Consider the following 21,812-nt stretch of genomic DNA (forward strand, 5'->3'; position numbering starts at 1 on the left):
AGTTGTCTCCCAGTGTTTTTCTTTTTAGAGTCTTATGAACAAAACATTTTGTTCATAAGCTTGCGGTATCATCAAACTAGTGTTTTAAATAAACGTGAGATAATTGACAACAGCACAGCGTCAAATGAAGAAAATCTGTCCATCTCGTGCTTCGCTTTAGATTTAACGTGACGTACGTTGTGAACTTGGAAACATTAGGATCTTTTGGTGGGCAGAAAAAAAACTGCAAGAAACTGTGAGCTCGAGCCAAGCTAATCCAGCGAGGGATTGGAGCGGCTCTATCTCGCCGTTGATTTTGTATCAGTTAACACTGGAACTGGCAACGAGGGGAGGATGAAATAGTGCAGTGAATGTTTGGCATGTGTGTGCGCGCGCGTTTGTCTGAAACATGGGAACCGACTGACAGGGGGGAGGAAAAAAAAAAGCAAGCAGCAAAACCTCGCAGGAACATCTGAGCCTCGGCCTCGCTGACGGTCAGCAGTGCAAGATGCATGTGTCTGGCTTGCAGGGGCATTAATAAATTACACACATCCCACTGACGCCGCTTGCCAACTCCAGCCGTGCACTGCTGTGAACAGCGTGCACGGCCGCGCTCGTATTTCCCCTCCGTTTGGCCGACGGAGCGCTCGGCCGTCCTCGGCAGAAAACCGGAGCCAAAACCTGCGAAGCGGCGGATCGGCGCAGCGTGTCACAAGCACAAGCTAATGATAACACACGCCGCAGTGTTTCGCAGGCAAACACGGAGCACAATAAAATCTAATTCCGGCTGAGGTCATAGTTTGATTGGAGTTGGCAGCTCTTTGCTTCCAGGTTGTTTCTTACGGCGCACCGGACGTTTGTGTTCAGCCGCAGTCGTCGGTGTTCACTGATAAAGTGCTGCGGCGCGCCGTGCCAAAGTAATGAGTGGGCGGGAAAACAACTGTGGTCTTTTGTTGAGCATGGAAACTCCCGTAAACTTAATCTGCAGAGGTCCTGATTCTGCTTCCCCATAGGCGTCATTATCTGTAAAATGTTATTCCTTCTTATCAGAACTCAGGTCTTTAGACAGATTGAAATTCAAGTCGAGTGTTAATGGGCCAGTTTTGTACCTGTTGTTATTTTTTTCACACTGAAAGCTTTGCGTCATCAATTCCCAAACAAAATCAATGGATCTCTAAAAAAAACAAAAAAATCTCATATTGATCCCTTTGTTTAAAACCTCCAGCAGAAACACTTTTTGTTTTAGCTTCCTGCTTTGTTGGCCCTTGGTGACAATAAGAACACCACCTCACTGACGTATTGGTGTCCTTTGTGACATCACAGAGGGAATTCAGAACTCTGTCTTCTCATGTTCACCGATAGGCTGGGGATACATTGTTTGAAAACAGTGGAAAGGTGAATTTTGCATGGCATAAAAAAAAGTTTCCCTTGCTTTCCGCCCTCCCAGGCTCTCTCTCCATCCTGAAGGCCTTAGACCGGGAGGAGCAGGAAGTCTTCAATCTGACCATTGTGGCCGAGGATCGTGGCATTCCTCAGCTTTCCACCTCCCAGGTGCTCTCTGTGCGGGTGATCGACGTGAACGACGAGGTTCCTGTGTTCCAGCGAGCAGAGTTTGAGGCGACGGTGATGGAAAACAAAGGACCCGGCACGTCAGTGTTGACAGTCACTGCCTCCGACCGGGACCAAGGTTTGTTCCAAATGTATTTAGCATAGTTATTGAAAGCAGTCAGTCACTCTGTCAGAATGGAATTATAATCACCCAAAGTTGTTCCTGAACTCCAGAGAACCAACCACATATTTATTTAAGAATCTATAAAGCTTCAATTAAACAGCGCAATTAGCCACACTGACATAATAAACTGCCAAAAAACATTTGTCAAGTCAGTTTTGTTCAATTTGGGACTTTTGAATTAGTTTGTTTTTCTGTGCTGTTCTTTCTCTTGTAGCAGCCATTTACTTCTGTTGTTGTGTGCTCTGTTTTTCCCCCCAGGTTCCAACGGCCATGTGACCTACGGCGGTGTGACGGAAGACGGTTTTATCATCAACCCTGTGACCGGAGTCATCACCACCACAAAAGAGCTGGACGCTGAGTTCCAGACTCACTACACACTCACAGGTACTGCTCAGAAAAACACTCCTCGCACAACAGCGAAGACTCGCACAAGCTCCCACTCATCTCCTCAGCTTGACGCTGTCCAACTCCTATCAGTGTTCGCTAGGGACAGTGGCCTGCCTGCCAACTTCGCCAAGGCCGTGGTCCGTGTGGAGGTGCAGGATGTGAACGACAACGCTCCGGTCTTTGCCAAGCCCTGGTACGGGCTGGAGGTGCCGGAGAACCAGGAGCCTGTGCAGCTTTGCTTTCTCAAGGCCACAGATCCTGACTCGGGTCCTGGTGGGGAGCTGCAGTACAGGATTACTGGTGAGGAGCAAAGACGGGAGAAGATAATGGTGTCAAACTGATTTGTTTTGTGTTTTTTTCCCTGTTATTTTCAAACAAAATGATCAGACTTACCTTCAAAGCGGTACTTTTCAGTGATGGGGGTTTGTGAGCATGTTTTGACTCATCTTGCTTTAACCAGAGGAGAAACACACCGCAGCTGAAGCAATGCATATCTTTGGTCAGACCTCACTATTAAATTCCAGATCTGCATACAACTCCCACAGGCTGCTTGTTCCTGACTTTCTTCTGTCTTATGTCAAACAGAGCCCATTACACACATACATTCTGCTCTCTCTGGAGCACGTTTAAACTTTGACTTAAGTGCAAAGTTGGCACACATGTTTTACATCCCCGTCTCTCTCCTTTTTAATACTCAATCCACGATAATGCATTTATTCATTTCCACTCCTCTCTCCTTCTTCCTTTCTAACACCAGCAGGAGACCCCGATGCAGATTTCCACCTTCACGCCGGCACTGGAGCTCTTTCCACGTCACGCAGCCTGGACCGGGAAAAGAAGGATAAATATACCCTGGAGGTGGTGGCCACGGACCGCGGCAGCCCTGCTCTCAGCACAGTCGTCACAGTGGAAGTCAAAGTCCTGGATGTTAATGACAACAGCCCAGTCTTTAGTATGAAGAGCTACTCTGTTGAGGTGTCAGAGGACGCTGCAGAGGGAACCCAAGTCCTGAAAGTAAGAAGGCAGACAACCAGAATATACATGTGACTTAATAAAATCTAACATAAATCTGTTGTGTAAATCAGGTGTCAGCCACAGATGCTGATGACGACATGAATGGGAGGGTTCACTACTTCCTCAACCAAAAGGCTCACGGAGCGTTCGCTGTGGACGAGAACACGGGTGTGATAACCACGTCTGCGGCTCTGGACAGGGAAAAAACAGCCTTGTACGACTTCCAGGTGTTTGCAGTTGATCTTTCGCCTGCTGCGCCCAGAAACTCAACTGCTCAGGTAATTGAGGGCTATTCTGAATGCCATATACCTCATTTACTGACAGTTACTGACTTACGTACTTATGGAAATATTTTGAGCCTAAACCTTTTGTAACCCCTTCACTCTTCAGGTCACTGTCACCGTCCTTGATGTGAACGACAACGCTCCCTTCTTCCTCCAAGACCCGCTGATCATCGAGGTGTCCACCAGGCGTTCCCAACGTGTTCTAGCGACCATGAAAGCCGAGGACAAGGACTTTGGCGCCAACGGCTCCGTGTTTTACCGTTTCGCCATGCCAGTGAGGGGCTTCAGCATTAACTCGCTGACTGGGGAGATCCAGGCCACGGAACCACTGGGGGACCTCACTCAGGCTCAGAGGACTCTGATCGTGGAAGCAATGGACCAGGGAAGTCCCGCCCACTCGGCGCAAGGCGTGGTGGTGATCTACGTGAAGGAGCAGGAGTACAATGGCATCCGCTTCTCGAGAAATGCCAGAGACGTCAGCATACAGGAAAACGCAGCGAAAGGTTTGACATTGGCAATAATAATTTACAACAATCGTCTGGCTACATTTCCCCTAAGTAGACTTGAAAGACCTTGTCTTGTCTTTTCTGCACTAAAAACATTTAGGCACAGCTGTTGCTCAGGCTCAAGCCCAGCATCCAGATGGCACACGCAGGGGTATTAGCTACAGCCTCTTCAGTGGAAACAGAAAACATGCTTTCACCATCAGCTCCTCCACAGGTAAAAAAACAAACAAAAACAAGTGGGATTAAAAACATATGATTTTTTGTTTTTGTATGTAATTTATCCAACTCTTTGTCTTCGCCTACCTCTCACATTCGTCTTTTAGGTGACATTAAGGTCCAGAGCTCCAACGGGCTGGACTTTGAAGACTCACCCAGGCTCCGTCTAGTCGTAAAGGCGGAAACTCTGACCTCGACAACTTTCATGGCAGTCAACTTGATCTTGCAGGATGTCAACGACAATCTTCCACGCTTCCAGCTGCAAAACTACGTGGCCTACATGAGAGAAGCTCAGGGTTACGACATGGCAATTATACAGGTAACGCAAAACAAATGCATTGCAGTGGCAGCGAGGTGGTCGATAAGTGGGCACCTCCTTTTTCCTTGCTTTTTTTTTTTTTACCTGTGTACTTTCTTCTGCTCAGGTGGTGGCTGAGGATGTTGATCAGGGCCAAAATGGTCAGGTGACCTACTCCCTCCAATCATCAGGCATGAGTGGGCTGTTCAAGATTGACCCCATGACCGGGAGCATCACCACAGCGGCGATCATGGACAGAGAGATTTTTACCCAGACCAAGTGAGAACAAACCAACATTAGTAGTTCAGCAGTTTTGTGACAATTTCCCCAAATAAAAAAATGTGTGAGGAATGGAGTCACAAATTAAAATTCCTGATGGGTTTAGGTAGATAAAGTAGAACCACTGAAGTTGCACTTTCACTAAGACTTTGTTAAAAATCCCTTAACCTTTCTGTCCGCCTCAGACTCGTAGTCACAGCAACTGATAGAGGAAGTCCACGACTGGCAGGATCGGCCACACTGACGGTCATCATTGTTGATCAGAATGACAACAGTCCGACGATCCCACTGCCCCAGGAAGTCAGAATCCCAGAGAGTAAGCACTTTGGACACGTTTATTCCCCTTGTTTCTTATCCCACAATGCTAATATGAACCATGACTGTGCTGCAGCATGAGAACAACTGACATCTTTCTTTTTTTCTTTCCTGTTCTCTCCTCTCCATCTATTAGACATGCTGATTGGCACAGAGATCACCCTAGTGACCGGTAATGACGTCGACTCCAGTCCTGCCCTGGCATACTCCCTGCAACTGGACCCCACTGCCTTGGGAAAGTTTGGTATCCACCGCTACAGCGGCGGAATATCACTTACTGCCCCGCTGGATTTCGAGGAGAAGACATGGTACACGCTGACTGTGAGGGCTACAGACAGCCAGCACCAGACCGAGGCCAACATTACGATCCTGGTGGAGGATATAAATGACAACGCGCCTGCTTTCACTCACGACCTCTATCAGGTGGGATTACGCTACACAGCATCCAGTGTGTTTGTGCGCCCTTCAAATTGAATGTGATTTGTGGAGATCTGCTTCTTTTAAAATGTATGCATGCAGACATCTCTGTGCACTAATGGACTATTATATTTCAAATGCATGATATAGTTGCTACTGGAGGAAACCAACTGTGCAGTCCAATTTTTTCTTTCGGAGGTGCATTATTTCCTCATTACTTCATCAACAACTTCCATCCAGAATATAAAAAAGCACACGTTGAGATTTAAACTGTGGAGATAAAATACAGCTTGCCTACACACCTTGCAATATACTTGCGTTTTGTAAACATCTGACTGCAGAGTATTGACTGGGGAACCGTTGAGGAGATTGGCCTCTATAACGTTGTCTTTTCAGGAAATGGCTTCCAATTTCTCCACTGCGAATTTAAAGTGCCTTGCGATGCTTCTTTTTTTAAAAATAGTATTTATGCAAGATTCCTTTATTGTTCCTCTGACCCTTTTGTTTAAAGCACATTAATGTAACTGCACCCCAGGTGACACTGCCTGAGCACACACCAGCAGGGAGTGCGGTCGTCACCGTAACAGCAACTGACAGGGACTCTGGCGAGAATGGAAAGATAACCTACAGAGTGACGTCATCCACCCAGGAGGGTTTCTACATTGACCCCAACAATGGTATATCTTGGCTGCTTTTCCTGACAGCTTTTAGCTCAATTGCAGATGTGCAATTCATGACATTTTTTCAACAAAGTAATCGAAAAATACCCTACAACGTGCAACTCCCTTGTCCTCTGTATGTGTAGGAACACTGTTTATCGGTCACAGAGCTGAGTTTGACCCTGAGCGCCCATCTGTCAGCATTGTTATTGAGGCTAGCGATGGAGGATCACCCTCACTCTCCACACTCACCACCGTCCAAGTCCAAATCTCTGACGTCAATGACAACGCTCCCGTGTTTCACCAGTCAGAATACAGGTCAGCCTTCAGAATTTGTCCTCTGGGTGTCGCGGTAGTTTGGTATCGTTGCCGCTTTGTTCTTTTTCAAACGTGGTGTCACTCTGTCCGCAGGGCCACAGTGTCTGAAGACACCATCCCGGGCTCGACGGTGCTGACTTTCGAGGCCTTTGACAGCGATCTGTCTCGGGAGAACTGCGGCTTCGACTTTGCTATTGCCAACGGCAACGAAGGGAACGCGTTCCAGATTGAGAGCAGTGTGAGGTTCCTGGAAGGGCGGGGCTTTCAGACGGTCGGGACCCTGCTTTTGGCCGAAGGACTCGACTTTGAAACCAAGCCTCTGTACAACCTCACTGTGGTGGTGTCGGACCGCGGCGTTCCCCAGAAGAGCTCGAGTGTCGCTGCTGTGATAACCATCGGTGATGTCAACGATAATCCTCCGGCGTTTAGCAGAGCGGAGTACACCGTGTCTCTGAGTGAGGGGGCTGCTGCTGGGACCGAGATTATCAGGCTGACGGCTACAGGTGGGCGCAGGACTTTTTTGCCCTTTCATTCCCAATCTTACCTTTTATCACTTTTTCCTCATCGGATTAACTGAACGCTTGCTGTCCTTTTACAGACCCAGATTCGACTCCCAACGCTGAGGTCCAGTACACCATCAGCTCTGGAGACGAGGTGAACTTATTCACAGTAGACCAGTGGACCGGAGCCTTGCGACTTCAACAAGCCCTGGACCGCGAGCACCAGCCCACGCACGTCATCATCATCCAGGCCACGGACGGACAGGGTCACTTTGCCTTGGCTCCCGTTGTCATTGAAGTCAAAGATCTAAACGACAATCATCCTTTCTTTCCCGTGGAGGTCCTGACGGCCAGCATCAGAGAAAACCAGCCTGCCAACTCCGCTGTGACTGTCCTGCACGCCATAGACCACGACACAGGGGTCTATGGTCAGCTGAAGTATTACATGGTGGAGCGCACCGGTGCGGGAAAGGACAGCTTCACTGTGGACCAGAACTCAGGAGAAATCAAAAGCAAAATGTCCTTTGACTTTGAGAAGATCAACTCCTTTAACTTTGTCGCTGTGGCCATAGATTCTGGGAACCATTCGGCCACTGTGACAGTCCAGGTGTTTGTCACAGGTGAGGACGAGTACGACCCGCTCTTTACATCCTCTGATTTTTCCTTTGAGGTCCCAGAAGGAGCCAAAAAAGGTCAAAGCATTGGTCAAATCCAAGCAAAAGATGAGGATGGAGGGGTGGACGGCATCGTTCTCTATTCTCTTCCTGCCAGCTCTGCATTCTTTGATGTCAACAAAACCACTGGAGTGATTTTCCTGAAGCTGGACGGTTCGGGCAGCAGTAGCAGCAGTGGCTCGGGGCGGACAAAACGGGAAGCCAGACTGATGACCCTGGATGTAAAGGCGCACAGTCCGCTGGATGCGTCCCGCAGCACTACAGCACAAGTCACCATCGATGTCGCTAACACCAGCTTTGGCTTGGCCCCCGATGTCAACATCCTGCTGATCTGCATCATCGCCGGGTCCCTTGGTTTTGTCATTCTGCTCGTGGTCATGGCTGTCGTGGTGTTCCTCGTCAAGTCACGGCGGAAAAAGAAAGCCCAGGAGGGAGGAAACAGAGCTGGCTCAGGAACTGCACTTCAGAAGATGGACGAGAGCCACTCGGGAACTGGTGCAGAGCGAATCTATCACCAGGCTCTGCCAGGCTATGCCGGAGATCAGGGCGGGCCCGGTGGCGGCTCCTACATCCGAGGAGGATCTCTGGATCCTTCTCACTCCAGTGGGAGGGGTTCAGCTGAGGCTGCGGAGGATGATGAGATCAGGATGATAAACGAGTACCCTCGTGTCGCTTCCATCACCTCCTCCATGCAGGAGCACATCTCTGCCAGAGGGCCCGACTCCGGAATCCAGCAGGATGCTGACCAACTGTCCGATATATCCTGTGAGCCTGCAGCTTTGGAGGGCAGCACCTGGTTCAAGGGCAAGAAACTGGGGGGAAGTCTTAGCGGAACTTTGCTCTCTGGTCAGCTCCCGGCCTACAGGGACGAAGGTGGCGGGTATTTGGGGGTAGGCCGTGGCCTCAACATCTCCCTCCCCAAAGATTACGCCTTCCCCGAAGATGGTAAGCCTTCGGTGGACGGCTCCCTCACAGCGATAGTTGCCAGCGACGAGGAGCTGCGTGGAAGCTACAACTGGGATTACCTGCTCAACTGGTGCCCTCAGTTCCAGCCGCTGGCTAACGTCTTCACGGAGATAGCCAGGTTGAAGGACGAAACCGCCCAGCAGAGCCAGAATCCTCGACAACCCTTCCAGCCCAAACACAAAATTGATCCCAAACCGAGGATCGACCCACCACCACTCATCACGTCGGTGGCGCACCCCGGGGCCATGTCAGTGCCGCCGAAGGTCCCCGTAATCGGACGGACATTCCCGCACTTGGCCACGCTCCGCAGGTCCCCCATCAGCCACGAGGGATCCATTTCATCTGCAGCCATGTCTCCCAGCTTCTCTCCTTCCCTGTCCCCGCTGGCAGCTCGGTCTCCAGCTGTCTCCCCGTTTGGAGTCACCCAGGGACCCTCAGCATCGATGATCAGCACCAGGGAGCCCTCGCTGGACCAGAGTCCTGATCATGAAATGAGAATATGATTTAAAAATAATAATAATAATGATGATTAAAAAAAAGAACTACTAGGTGCTAAACATGGAGACACCAAACGTGAATGAGACATGGATATGGATTCGTAGGGCTGGTTGTAATTTCTTTTGCATAGTTGTAAATGCAAGAATGAGGGTCTGGCAGATGTCCAGACAGAGACGTTTGTTTCAAGAGGCCAACAGTGCACATCTAAAACCCATCCAAGCGCAAACCTGTACCGTCTCCTTCGGTAGAATATTTGAATTTTAATGTATTTCCTTCAGTCGGCAGTGTTAGGGTATTACACAAATGTGGGACATGGGGTGAGAGGATGGACACATCACCCCATGTGAAGAGCGACGCAGGTCTCCGTGAACTGAACAGGGCTCACACTCCCCGCCCTGCAGTCAGAGATCCCTTAGTGTGTAAATAGATTTGTAGTTTCCATGTCACCTCCCTGGCTGGCCAGAGAGCTAAGGGCCTTGTTCCTCTCTTTGTGTCCGTGAACAGTTTTACACTTCAGTATTAAACATTAAAAAAAAAAAAAAGTCAAGCGGCTGCTTCAGAAGTGGCCCCCTGAAAACACACGTGTGAATCCCATGGACTGAAAATACGATGTGCCGGTTAAAGACGACGTTTGAGCGTCGAGCAGTAGAAGAAGAGTGACGATTGTTTTCGTCACCAACGTAGATAGACTTTGTTTTTTTGTTTGTTTTTTATTTTTATATATTTTTATATGGAATTACGATTCCGGATCCAGATGTGCTACTATTCCACCTGGAGAGCTTATTGTTTTCAGTATTTCCATATATGTATATTTGTATGTATCCAGGCCACTCTGTACCGTGTCTCCTGGGACCTTTGAGATTCTTTGATTCGTTTCCATGTGTGTGTAAGAGGGAGAATGTGTTTCTAGCATTATTTATAAAACTTGCTGCCGTACTTTGACAGGAGTGAACCAAACACAGCATCACATCATTCTGTGCCATCAAATTGTAGATCATCCAAAACAGAAATGCAAGGAAAAACCTGTGATCAACTGAAATGCCTGTTCATGCTCCGCCTCCTGCAGTTTAGCGCTGTGTTGCAGCCAGCTGCACTCATACACAGCAGCACATTCCCTCGGTTATTCAGGGACGACGTACTTTTGCTGATCACCTCTGTGTCTTTAAAAAAAAAAAAGAAGAAGTGCTTCCTATTTTCAGTCATAAACTTATACATGTAACTGTGAAGTTTTTTTTCCTTCTCAGCACAACAAAATAGCATGCAACAAATAAACTGAGGTCCTTCTCATTGGAACTGGCCTCGGTGGCGATGTAGCACATAGAGCCAGATGAGTGGAAAGCCTCAAATGCATGAGTCCTGAAAAATGTGTGAGGATTTTGCAAAGTGGTCCAGTATTTAATTTCCGTGTTTCCTTTGTTCTGTGCCTTTTTTTTTTTTTTTTTTTACAATTCACTCAAGTCCGTCACCAACATGATGAAGTGTTTCTGCTCCATGTGTTCAACTCATTATTCAGATCCCACTCTGAATCTAGATTTAGCACTTCAGCCTGTGTCGCTAAGGACTTTTACGATGCTCGTCATCCTTATTATACATATATATATATATATTCATCATTTGGGCCTGTTTTCAATCTTTTGGGGGTGACAGCAGCAATTGGATGTTCATCTGTTGTGTAAAGACGGCTTCTGCCTTCATCAAGACCCTTCAAATCACCTGTCGCTCAGTTGGCTCTTCAGCAAAACAGCCGCACGAACCGTGAGAAGACATGCACTCCATGACAATGCTGTTTCAAAACCATTTCTGTGTGAAAGGACTTGAGAGGACTTCCAGCAACCGATCAGTGGAGCAACGATGGCGGAGAAAAAACAAAAATCAAAGATCTGTACATGTATTTAAAGCAAACAATAAATTCCTACTGATCACTTCTGACAACCTTCTATCTGACTTCTTCTGACGAAGAATTCAAACCAACAGTTAAAGGAGCAGTCCACCCATCCAGTTTTATCCTCAGCCCAGCACAGTCTGTCAACAAAGGCGTGAGGAAATAAATGATAGCTTTAAATTCTAAGTGAACTTTAAGTGTGAGTCTTGAGTCGTGAGTCTATTTTTTCAAGGAAGGAGACGCAAACAGTAGATGTACAGTGTTGTAACATAAAATATGACATTGTTTAAGGTGCAGCTGTGGGAAACAAACCTTTTTTTTTTTTTTATAATATAAAACAGGAAATGTCATCTTTCTTTTGTGAACAAACTCAACGTCTTGCCAAGTTTCAGTCAGCACTGGGGTCCAGATCCTCCTTTCTCATTTAAAGACACGTGTTGTTGATAAAGCTGAGCCTCCTAATTGTAACATGTTTATTTCATGTGGAGCACAGCAATGTTTGTATAGCTGTTGAGGATTTCTGCCTCATTTGGTCATCACACGCAGGCAGCGTGCAGCCTCTCCGCTTTTGGAGGAAAGTAAGACGTGATTCAAGGAAGTTTGGAGGCAAAGAGACGAAGGTCCCCTGAGAGCGACACGCATGGCTTTGCATCAGTTGAGAGGTGTTTGCAAACTCTTAATTACAGTCAGTCTGGGGCATAAATTGCATAATAATTTTGCAGTTGCAGGGGCGGAAATGAATGTTTTACGAGTGTACGCCTCCAACTTTACAGAAAGAAATGCTGATAATCATGACGAATTAATAAACGAGAAGTACACTCCAGTCCTGTGGGGGGTGTTAAAAAAAAGAAAAGGAAAGTTAAAGGCTCGCTGCCCTCATATTTTCACCTCAACACACAGCTGTGTTTACAGCCTTCTGTCTCAGGAGTGCTGCTGCAGCACACTTACACTCACCTTACAAAAGTCCAAATAATCAAAAGTACAGGCAAGTGCACTTGGGTACGCGTGCACGCACACACACACACACACACACACACACACACACACACACACACACTTAAAAGGCTACTACTGCACAGTGACACACATGGTCCGCAACAATCTGCCCAGCAGATATTGGCCAAACTCCAGCAGCCACATACAGGGCGGTGGTTTCTTTATGGCCGCAAATTCCTGGAAAAAGTTTGTCAGTAAATATGACGAAATTAAAGATATGTTTTCTATGATGACTAACACTAATCAATTTAAACTCATTGTAATTAATCGTCATTTTCTAGATCTGTTGTTTATTTTTATTTAAAAAGAAATGTGTGTGTGTGTGTGTGTGTGTGTGTGTGTGTGTGTGTGTGTGTGTGTGTGTGTGTGTGTGTGTGCGCGTGTGTATTCATCAGCTATACTTGCAAATTATGACTTGACAAATAACATAACAATGATAAGCTTCACCAATTTTATTGACAAGCATTAAAGTGGACTGATTAGTCTTACTAAGAATTAAAAAAAAATAGAAGAAAATAACTGAACATTGCTTTGTTTGTATTGTAAAAGCAACTTGAGTGAAGGCCCAAATTTATTTTCTTTCAAAATATGTGCTTTTTTAAAAAAAAATAAAAAATAAATAATGACTAGAGAAAGCACTTTGACAAAGACCATGTTTACTCTCCTGTGAGTTTGTCCAATCTGCAGCTGCACTCTCTGGGAATCAAGCCTGTAAACATCATATTCCCTTGGCCTGCACTGCAGTTAGCATCCAGGTGCTCTTTCATTCTGACTTTGATCCTTTCCACTTATTAAATGATGAATGAGCGCAATCACAGCTCGAAAAAGCCCAGACCATGGATGCAGCTGTGCAGGAGAACGCTCTTGTCGACTGCATGACAACTACGAATGCACAGTTGCAGACAGAGGAGAGAAGAATATGCATTAGGACAAAGAAATAAAAAATAAAAATTTGGAGGGAAACCGGAACCACTCTGAGTCTCTTGTCTCTTTGGATGATTCTCTCAGTTTTTGCCACAGTGCCTCCTCTCCCACAGGACTCCTTTGAAGAGAATCCCCGAGCCACAGACACGACCTCAGGAAGTTAGTGAAGGCAGGCTGCACCCCGGGGTCAGGTGGGCCCCAGTCAATCGACTGCGGCCCTCTGGAATCCCTCAGCCTCAGCAGGAAATTAGCATGAACACATAGATCTGCACAGAAACCACATTAAAAGGCTGCTAGTAGGAGCTCTGGTGCCACGATCCAGTTTCATGCAGTTTGTCAGTCGTTATCTCTGTCGATCAGAAAAAGGTTTGTCCCAGTGTTGCTACTGAAGTGTGAGAGCATCGACCAGAACAACCAGTGAACTTCTGCCAGTGCGCTTGTGTTCCGCCTGTCACTCACTTCATTCCCTGTCGCCTTTGTCTGCTCCGCCTTCCACCCCTGCTCTGCAATGCGCAATCAAGCCCACCTGGTCGTCATCAACCCATGAGCGCGCAGCACATCAGCTTCACTCTGAACTTCAGTCCCATCGGAACGTCTCTCTGCGCACGTAGCTGGTTGGTATTTATTTTATTTATTTAGTCATCCTGTCCTGTGACATGAGTAACGCTGTTTCCACCAGTGAAGTTGTTTGCCAAGCAACTAGTTTGCTCACAACCGTATAACCTGCAACCAGTTCACCCCGTTTGATCCCTCAGAATTCAAGGGTTTGTTCCTTGGTTTCTTAAAACTAAAGATTAGATTGAAGTGATCTAATGGCATGAAAAGAGTTAGTTTCGGGTTGTTTTAGTTTAGTTCATTTTATTTTAGTTGACTAAAGACTTTCCAATGACATGCAGGCAGCCTGTTTTCTGCAAGACATCTCCACCTTACTTGTCTGGGTGCAGTGTATCACCTGACAGAAATATACATGACAGCAAAGCCGTCAAAGCCACAGGCCTTTAAAGAAGCTGCAGGATATAAGACAAGTTTCAAAACACTTGTTTTACTTTACTACTTTCTTTTTCGTGCCTCCCCTCCGGCATGACCCCCAGAATTCACAGAGTGGAAAAAAAGCAATTGGCTCCTGGTGTCTGAATTGCTATTTTTAGTGAATTTAGATGAGGTTTTTTTCTGTGATGCGGGGAAGCAGAGAGGGGAAAAAAAGTAGTAATGACAGGTGAAAGGAGCCAGCTGAGTCAGTGAAAGCCTGCTTCTCATTTGTGCTGACCTTGTGCTGCAGAATTTCCTCGGCGGCGTCAGTCACGCTACGCACTGCAGCAGGGAGGAGGAGTGAGAATGACGAGGACGGCAGCGGAAAAACAAGACTTGACTGTATTTGGAAACAAAATCAGTCCCGGCGTTGTCGTAGCCAAAATCTCCCAGCAGTGTTGTGGAGGCTTAATTAGTCAGAAGTGACAAATTCATGGAAAATGATTCCTCTGTGAGTTCGGGGCAGTTTATGTTTTTCCTAATTGCCACTTTGACAAAACGATCAAGGCATTCCGTTTGACCGTAAACAGCTACATTAATCAAGTTTTTAAATCTTGAAAAAATAAATATGCCAGCATGGCCATGCAGAGTAATCAGTCAAATTAAGCAACATATGACTGTTGCTTGTTGTGTTAAAAACACTGTGTTCTCCCTGGATTTTTTTCCTTTTTTGTGAATGCAGGAGTCAGCCACTCTGCTGAGTGCCCAAACAACCCCGTTCATGTTCAGTCAATCAGTGTTTTGGCTTTAGGAGTGTTGAAAATACCTTATGTAACCAGCAAACTGTTCCAAGAACAGCTTCAGATGCACTGAGCTGTTGAGTGTTAATACAGCGTTATAAACTTAATGAATATGTTACAGTCCTGCTGTCTGGCAGCCAAAACTAAGCATTTTTTTAACGTCTCCCCCAGCCAAACAGTAACGTCTTAATGTTGTTGACAGAAATATGTTTCTATTGAATGATCCAATTTGAAAGTTTTTTTTTTGTAACCTCTTTCTATGAGCTCCACAGATATGAGAAAATCTATCATCTTCTTCTTTTACTTACAGAAAAATGTGCACTGAAAGACGCACTTGTGGTCATCTGTTAACTGTGACATCACAAATGGCTGCCATGCCTCCATGTCCATGGTCCGAATGACCCCCTTCACCCCCAGGTATTCATTGTTTTCTTGTTCTTTCTCTAATTCCAACACAAAGATGTTGGATAAACCGCAGGCATTTTTAAATGGGGATGGAAACACGCGTAACACATGTTTTATTAAGAAGATCTTTTTTGTGGTTATTTAATCATAACTCTATTATGTTTTTTGTAGAAAAAAGCAAACTACTGTCATTAATGGATTATGACCACAAGAAAAAAATACAATAAAAAAAAGTTGTTCCTGCAGCTTTAACTGGTCGGGAACGATGGACGAGGAGCGACACTGAAGAGTGAATTTATGATGTCATTCCACAGCATGAATGGTCCATTCAGTCCGGGGGTTTCGCACATTATGAGGGCGTGGTGAGAGTACCTGAACTTCCTCAGCGGGCTCCGATGTGGACGGCAGCCAGTTGGAAGACAAATGGGAGAGAAAAGGGAGGGCTGGTAAATCAGGATATTTCACTCTTCTTCATGGACTCATTTCGACCTCCACCCTGCCTGTACAGAAGCCAGCCTCCTCCCGATCAGTCCTCCTGTCCTTCAGCTGCCCACAACTGCATGATTTACTTACTTTCTTTAATTCACTCATCCTTTTCTTTGCCTCTATTCTGGCAACTTTCCACAGTTTCTTTCAAGCCATATCCTGCACTTACGAAAACATCCAGTTCCCTCAGCCCCGGCGCATTAGTTTCTTGTTTATTCTCGTCCGAGGTGCAAGCCAATTAGGAGTCTGAAGGAGATACCGAACTTATGTAAATACTCCTCGCCTGTAATCGCAGAGGTCAAATCAACAACTGAGAGGGAAAGAAATACCCGCCGTTTCTTTTCGGGGACCGAAAACAGAAAAGCGCTGCGCTACAACACGGCTTTAAAAGGGAAAGAAATGATCGCAGCGGTCAATGGAGCGGTCTCGTTTTACGAGCCATACTGCTCAGTTATGATTGGTAGATGACAGGCGGCGAGTCAAGTCATTTCTTTTTAAAGCGTCTCTTGGCATTTTGAACACAGTTGCCCATTTATTCCCTCACGCTTCTGCGTAATTGTGTGTAAGCTGCATGTTTTTCCTGCATTTGGAGGGCGACCCTGGGGAAGGAGGTTCAGGTCAGTGACCTTCACTGTCAGGCACGTTTCCTCAGAAACAGAAACTACAGTGGCAGCTCGACTACAACCTTCCATACGTTTGGTTGGTCCTGCCCTCACTCCCCCGCAGAGGAATCTTCAGGCTTTGGTCATGGACTTGGATTGGAGCAAATGACTGCAGGGATCTGATCTCAGAGCAGTCGCTCGATCGGCTGCTTCGAATTTCAGCGAAAGCAAAAGAAAACAACAACAACAACAACAACAACAACAACAACAACAACAACAACCACAATAGAGGGAAAGTGTTTTCCAAAAGACGCAGTTCTCCAAAGCCGGCAAGTTAGCTTTTAATTAATTCCTCATTTCTTTTCTAATCTCCCATGACCGCTATCTGACAAGAATGTATTCATAGAAACTGGAGCCGTGTCCCATCAACTCCCCACAACCCCGCACTTGGCACGGTGGTGTTCATCACCGGCTCCTGTTCACTTTCTTTCCTTTTTCCTCCCAGAATCGATGTGCGAGTCATTCTTCATGTTCAAACAGCTCGTGTCTGAATGGAGATGTAAACTTTCCACAATGTGCCCGTCAGCCTGGCACACGAGTGTCCCTGTTGGACTGAGGAGTGAAGTATTTTGTTTTGTCTATAAGTCTCGGAGACGAGTTGGTGCAGTTCACCCTGTAATCTTCAAAAAGTCTAATAAATATTCATTGCCCATGATGGGACCTTAAGCAGAGGAGCCAGAATGGTTCTTCACTTTTATTTGCGCCAGTAAGCCGCAAACCACACCAAGCTCAACAGCGAACCCAGCTCAGTTTTTTTGCTGTTGCATTACTTTATATCAGAGAAAATTTCCCAGGTGTCTGTTGTAAATTAACTTTTTTCCTCCTTCACTTAACTCACTTCCCACAGCTTTTTCCAAACCGCATCTTGTGGATTACATCCACATCCAGCTCCTCAAGTTAACTTTCCCACTTTAGTAATTTTAGTGAATAGCGCCTTCCTTTATCCAAGGAAAACTGTTTTTATTAAAGTGTAACAACAGCAGCAGTATTGCACACACGCTGACCTCGGCCCACTTTCTCAGACGGGTAATTGTCTCTGTCACGCGCTTACTGCCGACTCGCTCCGTCGTTAACGCCGTCTTCAATAAGACAGAGCCTCGCAGCATCAGGAATTAGAGAGCGTTTACTGTAAGACTGCGAAGTGGCGCGTTGAGGTTCTCGGCAAAAAGAAGGAAACGTGTCTCAAGCTTATCGTCGAAATGGACCGACCGCTTGTCGCTTCAGATTAAAGCGTCCAACTGCTTAAATACTCCAGGCATTAAACGTTCTCCCGGTGCTTTTTAATATTAAGCTTAAGTGAGGGAACTTTACATATGTACGCTGCAGACGTCCTTATGTTAATCCAGCACGTTCAGCTCTGGTTATTACTCAATCGACTCTTCATGCTACTCTGAAGAATTCTCCTTTTTTTCATTTTCAAGTGCCGATGGCAACAGAAGAACTTTCAGCACCTTAAGTGTGGCACCACCTTCCTCTCTTTTTCATCCTGCCAAATCAGCAGGGAGACTTAAAGTTCCAGAGCAGTGATCTGTTTCAGTAAAGGGTTTTCAATTCATAGGGTTTCTTTGATAGAAACTGAGTCACTGCGACGGTCAGCAGGAGTCTTATCTGAGTCAGAATGCTGTGGCTCGGGGGAATAATTGGAAGCAACTGACCTGGGAGACACACGTCTCTTGGAGGCTGTTTCTGTGAATCAAACAGGAGGATAATCTGTTTTTCGGTACGCATGAGTAATCAATTCTTGCGCGAAATAAAGCAAAGATCGGGATAAAGGCGAACAATCATGGTTCTGTCTTGCTGTCTGACAGGGAGAAGGAAGGGTTACAGTCATCCTGCATGCGTTAGTTGGCAGTATCAACATCGTGTCACGCAAGATGACAGTTGAAACTGCTATGGTAAGGAAAAAAAAACGTAAAAAAGAAAGTGCTTTCACAGGGAAATTAGACAGGAAAAATGTTTTGAAGGCGTTTGCAGCTTTCAGACGATGTTGTTCTCTGGCTGACAGAAAAAGTTTACAGAGCCCCGCTGATGTACAGCCGATGTGGGCTTTCCGTCAGGTTCGTTCTTCGGCCGTTTTTGTGCTTAAAGGTAATAAGATCTGTAATCGTTGTCGGTAGTGGAATTCCGTTCGAACGGAGCTCCGTGTTTTCGCTTGACAGTGATTGGTCGACTGTGGAAGGACTGCTTTGGCCCCTTCACCGCTCGGCCTAATAGAAATATCAGGCGTGGGGAGCTGGTGATGTATGTGGATTTGAATGGTTTGGTGCCACTGCTGCTTCTGCTGCTGCTTCTGTACCTTCCAGGTTCACCTACCGGTTCACACATTTCCCGTCACGTCCACAAACCCCCTCGGTGACCTCAGCAGGGGAGTTCAACCTCGTCCCTGCCACCTCCCACTCAGCCTCCGTGGTTGACTCCCTTCGCACTTTTCTCCTTCGCAAATTCTGATTTAGACGAATGCGCCAGGGTTGCTGCAGTGTTCCAAAGCCCTTCTCCATCATACTTATGCTACACTGTCACTTTGAATTATATCTGGCGTCAACACCGGCTGGAATACTTTGCCGACGGAGGCAAAATGAGCCTCGGGTTATATTAGAAGAAGGAAAAGATGGAAAAGAAGAAAAAAAAAAGACAACATAGACAGAAAAATTCTGGGTTTTTTTGCTTCTTTTTTTTTTTTTTTCTTTTTTTTTAGAATTTCATGACACCTTGTGCCTGGTTTCTTTTCTCCTCCCAAATCAGATTTTCCTTAATCATAGTTTAAATTTCCATCAGACATACTTAAGGTCTTGTTATTGAAACCAATATAGTTAAAAGACAATATTCTCTACTGGAGTTTGGCAAGGCAGAGAGTCAGAGTAGTTTCACTTCATCACCTTCATTGTTTTCAACATATCAGCAAATTCCATTTATCCAAATAAGAAGAAGGGACATTCCAGTCTCAGATTTGAATTAAATGAAAATAAGAGATTTGTTCAATCCAAAAACTTTGTTTTTTAAAAGAATTACTTGCAAAGTAATTCCCAGACAACGCTGCCAAAGGTGTTGTTTCAAGGAAGATGTAATCTGAGTTGAGAGCTGAGGGATCTTGATCTCCAAACATCAGGCTCCTGACCTTAGTGGTGATTTTGTCTGCAGGGGAAAACAGCATGATCTTGGAAATCCACACAGTCGTGGCCAAACCAGGACACGGCTTTCCTTTGGAATCACGCAGTGTTCCCAGTTTTTGGTGGAACTTCCACATTTTCCCTCACTCTCGTCCATGTGACATTCTTTTCGGCTCTTTGCGCTCAGCGGTCAGAACATCAGCAGTCAGCACTTGTGTTGGCTATTTGTAGACATGCAAGTGAATATTAAACGCCATCTTCCCCTAAATTTCAGCGGAACTCCAGAGAGCCACTTTTGAGAGTCGGCAAGTTCGGTTTTGGCACAGTTTTTTTCCCCTGCTCCACCTCTTAGCCTGCGCCTCTCTCTCTGTCTCTCTCTCTGTCTCTCTCTCTCTCTCTCTCTCTCTCTCTCTGTCTCTCTGTCTCTCTCTCTCTCTCTCTCTCAGCCCTGGCCCTGTGCGAGTCGTCCAGGTTGTAAAGGATACGGTTTGTGGTTGCGCATTGCTCAGATGAGCCGAATTCCTGGCCGCGTGGCACGTCCCTCGGAGGAGCGGCGGGACGTCAAGGCCAGCAGAGCCTTGAGATGAGAAGGGTGAGAGGGGGCGAAAGAAAAGTTGCCCCATGTGTGTTAGAGGAAGATGGATGAGGTGAGAATTCCGTTTCATTACAGGAGCCGCTTGAAGCAACGGAACCATGTGGCCCCACCAGCACCTCCTGCCTTCACTGGGGGACTTTCTGCTCTCCTCCACATCTGCAAAGGTCTCAATCGGCCAACGTGTTTCAGAGGGAGTTGAATTGACCGCCTGATGGTTTCTCCTGTTTCTGACACGCACCGTGTTCTCCCCTCGTGCTGCTTCATCACGCTTTGTTTGCCGCTGCTCTTTCCTCTGACTCACGCAGAAAAACCCTGAGCCTGAGTTTTGCTGCTCCAAGTTCACGTGTCGTCCTCTAAATGAGGGAAATAACAAAGCGGTTGTAGCAGAACAATTAGGGACTATTTTAAAAATCCTTTTTTTTTTCTTTTTTGTAGAAATACGAAAAAACTCAGTGAACCAAATCAAAACATTCATACTTTCCAGATTCCAGGCGAGTATTTAAGTACACCCGAAAAACACTGCGTGTTTAAATTCCCTCTAAATTGTACAGAAGAAAAGAAAAGCAGCCAAAACCCAGGCCGGTGGCAGCGACGCCTTAAAAACAGTTGAGTAGAGTTTGTTAATTGAAAAAGCAGAGCTTTCTGAAAAATCTGTGCCACGGGGTCGGTGCACGGCCTGAATCTGGATTAACCAAACCCACGAGGCAAACAGAAAAGTCAATTTGCCCAGAATGTAACAGCAAAACACCAACTTTCCTTTTTCTTTTTCCAGCCAGGGCAAAAACATAGTGCACGGAAACTAGAATAAATAAGGGTGGTGACGCTCCTGCAGAGCCGCAGTCGTCTCCTGCGATGCTGCCTGCAAATGCCGGTTAAAATATTACAAGAGTCAAACTTTGGAGGACGATGATCAGTCATGTCCGCAGCCAGCGCACGTTTGGCAAAACCCCACAGGTGGCGACTGTATTTACAGCCGGCTATAAATACATATATGGAGCTTTTTTACATCCAACCCAAAAACCGAAGCTGTACTCTGGCTTGTCTGAAACGGAGAACATGGCTCGTTGATGCAGTTTGGAGGACATTATGTGGTGCAAATTACTATAAAGTAAAAAAATAAATAACTGTCCACTGAGGTCATGCGATTGGCTGCCATCTGTGTGCGAGCGGGTGCCAAAGCGCTCTCTCCTTTTCCCCTGCAATAAAACTGCCGACATCCCTGACTTCAGGCCGCAGCACGCTGCAAACATCCCTCACGTCTTCAGGAAAGGCAGAAAATAATAAATAAACGCCACCAGCATTGTGAGTCCGCACTGCTGGTCATTGTGTTGCCAGTCCAGCCGCGTTGTTCGCTGACCTCTGGCGAACCTTTCTCAGCATTGTGTAGCTGCAGCACGTCGCCCTTGTTTTTTGGCTTTTTTGTTTGCGCCGTCTCCGCGGAGGGTCTCCCTGAAGGCCGCCAAGCCGGCCTCACACAACGAACTCTGGGGTTTTTTGTGTTGTTATGGAGCACTTTTCGCTCCCAGGACGTCTCTTGTACACACAGCAGGGACTTCTCAGATGTCTGCTGTTGGAGCACTGCTGCGCTCTCTGTAAGCAAAGGTGGGATTTGTGTGTATGTTCCCATTTTGTGGTACGGGACCTCGCGCTGAAGGCGCACAGACGCAGGTTGAAAAAAACAACAACAAAAAAACTGGACAGCGCTCAGAAACAGCGAGCAGAGCAAACACAAGTCCGGGACTTGGAGTGGAAACTATTCCAGGCTGGAGCTCCATCTGCTTTCACTTTAGAATCGTAGCCCTAAACTAAATAGAGATCTCTGCTCAACACTTTTATTGCCTCTTTCTTTTCTCTTTCTGTCCATCCCCTTCCCTCTCCTTCGCCTCTTTTCTCGAGGTCTCCTCTCTCCGCCGCTCATTCTCTTTATTGGTGGGTTGCCGGAGC

At 46.4% G+C, this 21,812-nt stretch overlaps 1 protein-coding gene across 1 annotated transcript in view; it reads left to right on the forward strand.

Annotated features, from left to right (window-relative positions):
• dchs1b (dachsous cadherin-related 1b) overlaps positions 1 to 10,968 on the forward strand; it is a 74,479-nt gene extending 63,511 nt beyond the window's left edge. Inside the window, exons 15-29 of the mRNA XM_076032157.1 lie at positions 1,427 to 1,666; positions 1,970 to 2,095; positions 2,189 to 2,398; positions 2,856 to 3,112; positions 3,184 to 3,390; positions 3,503 to 3,899; positions 4,003 to 4,116; positions 4,226 to 4,437; positions 4,544 to 4,695; positions 4,881 to 5,011; positions 5,147 to 5,433; positions 5,963 to 6,104; positions 6,233 to 6,404; positions 6,498 to 6,907; positions 7,003 to 10,968. Of these exons, the coding sequence (XP_075888272.1) occupies positions 1,427 to 1,666; positions 1,970 to 2,095; positions 2,189 to 2,398; positions 2,856 to 3,112; positions 3,184 to 3,390; positions 3,503 to 3,899; positions 4,003 to 4,116; positions 4,226 to 4,437; positions 4,544 to 4,695; positions 4,881 to 5,011; positions 5,147 to 5,433; positions 5,963 to 6,104; positions 6,233 to 6,404; positions 6,498 to 6,907; positions 7,003 to 9,047 (5,102 nt within the window). The 3' untranslated portion in view covers positions 9,048 to 10,968. The remainder of the gene's footprint in view (positions 1 to 1,426; positions 1,667 to 1,969; positions 2,096 to 2,188; positions 2,399 to 2,855; positions 3,113 to 3,183; positions 3,391 to 3,502; positions 3,900 to 4,002; positions 4,117 to 4,225; positions 4,438 to 4,543; positions 4,696 to 4,880; positions 5,012 to 5,146; positions 5,434 to 5,962; positions 6,105 to 6,232; positions 6,405 to 6,497; positions 6,908 to 7,002) is intronic.
• Positions 10,969 to 21,812: the final 10,844 nt, after the last annotated feature.

This window comes from Nelusetta ayraudi, unplaced genomic scaffold, assembly GCF_046127955.1.
Source record: "Nelusetta ayraudi isolate G7.1 ecotype Tasmania unplaced genomic scaffold, CSIRO-AGI_Nayr_v1 ptg000033l, whole genome shotgun sequence".
In the NCBI taxonomy this organism is placed as follows: Eukaryota; Metazoa; Chordata; class Actinopteri; order Tetraodontiformes; family Monacanthidae; genus Nelusetta; species Nelusetta ayraudi.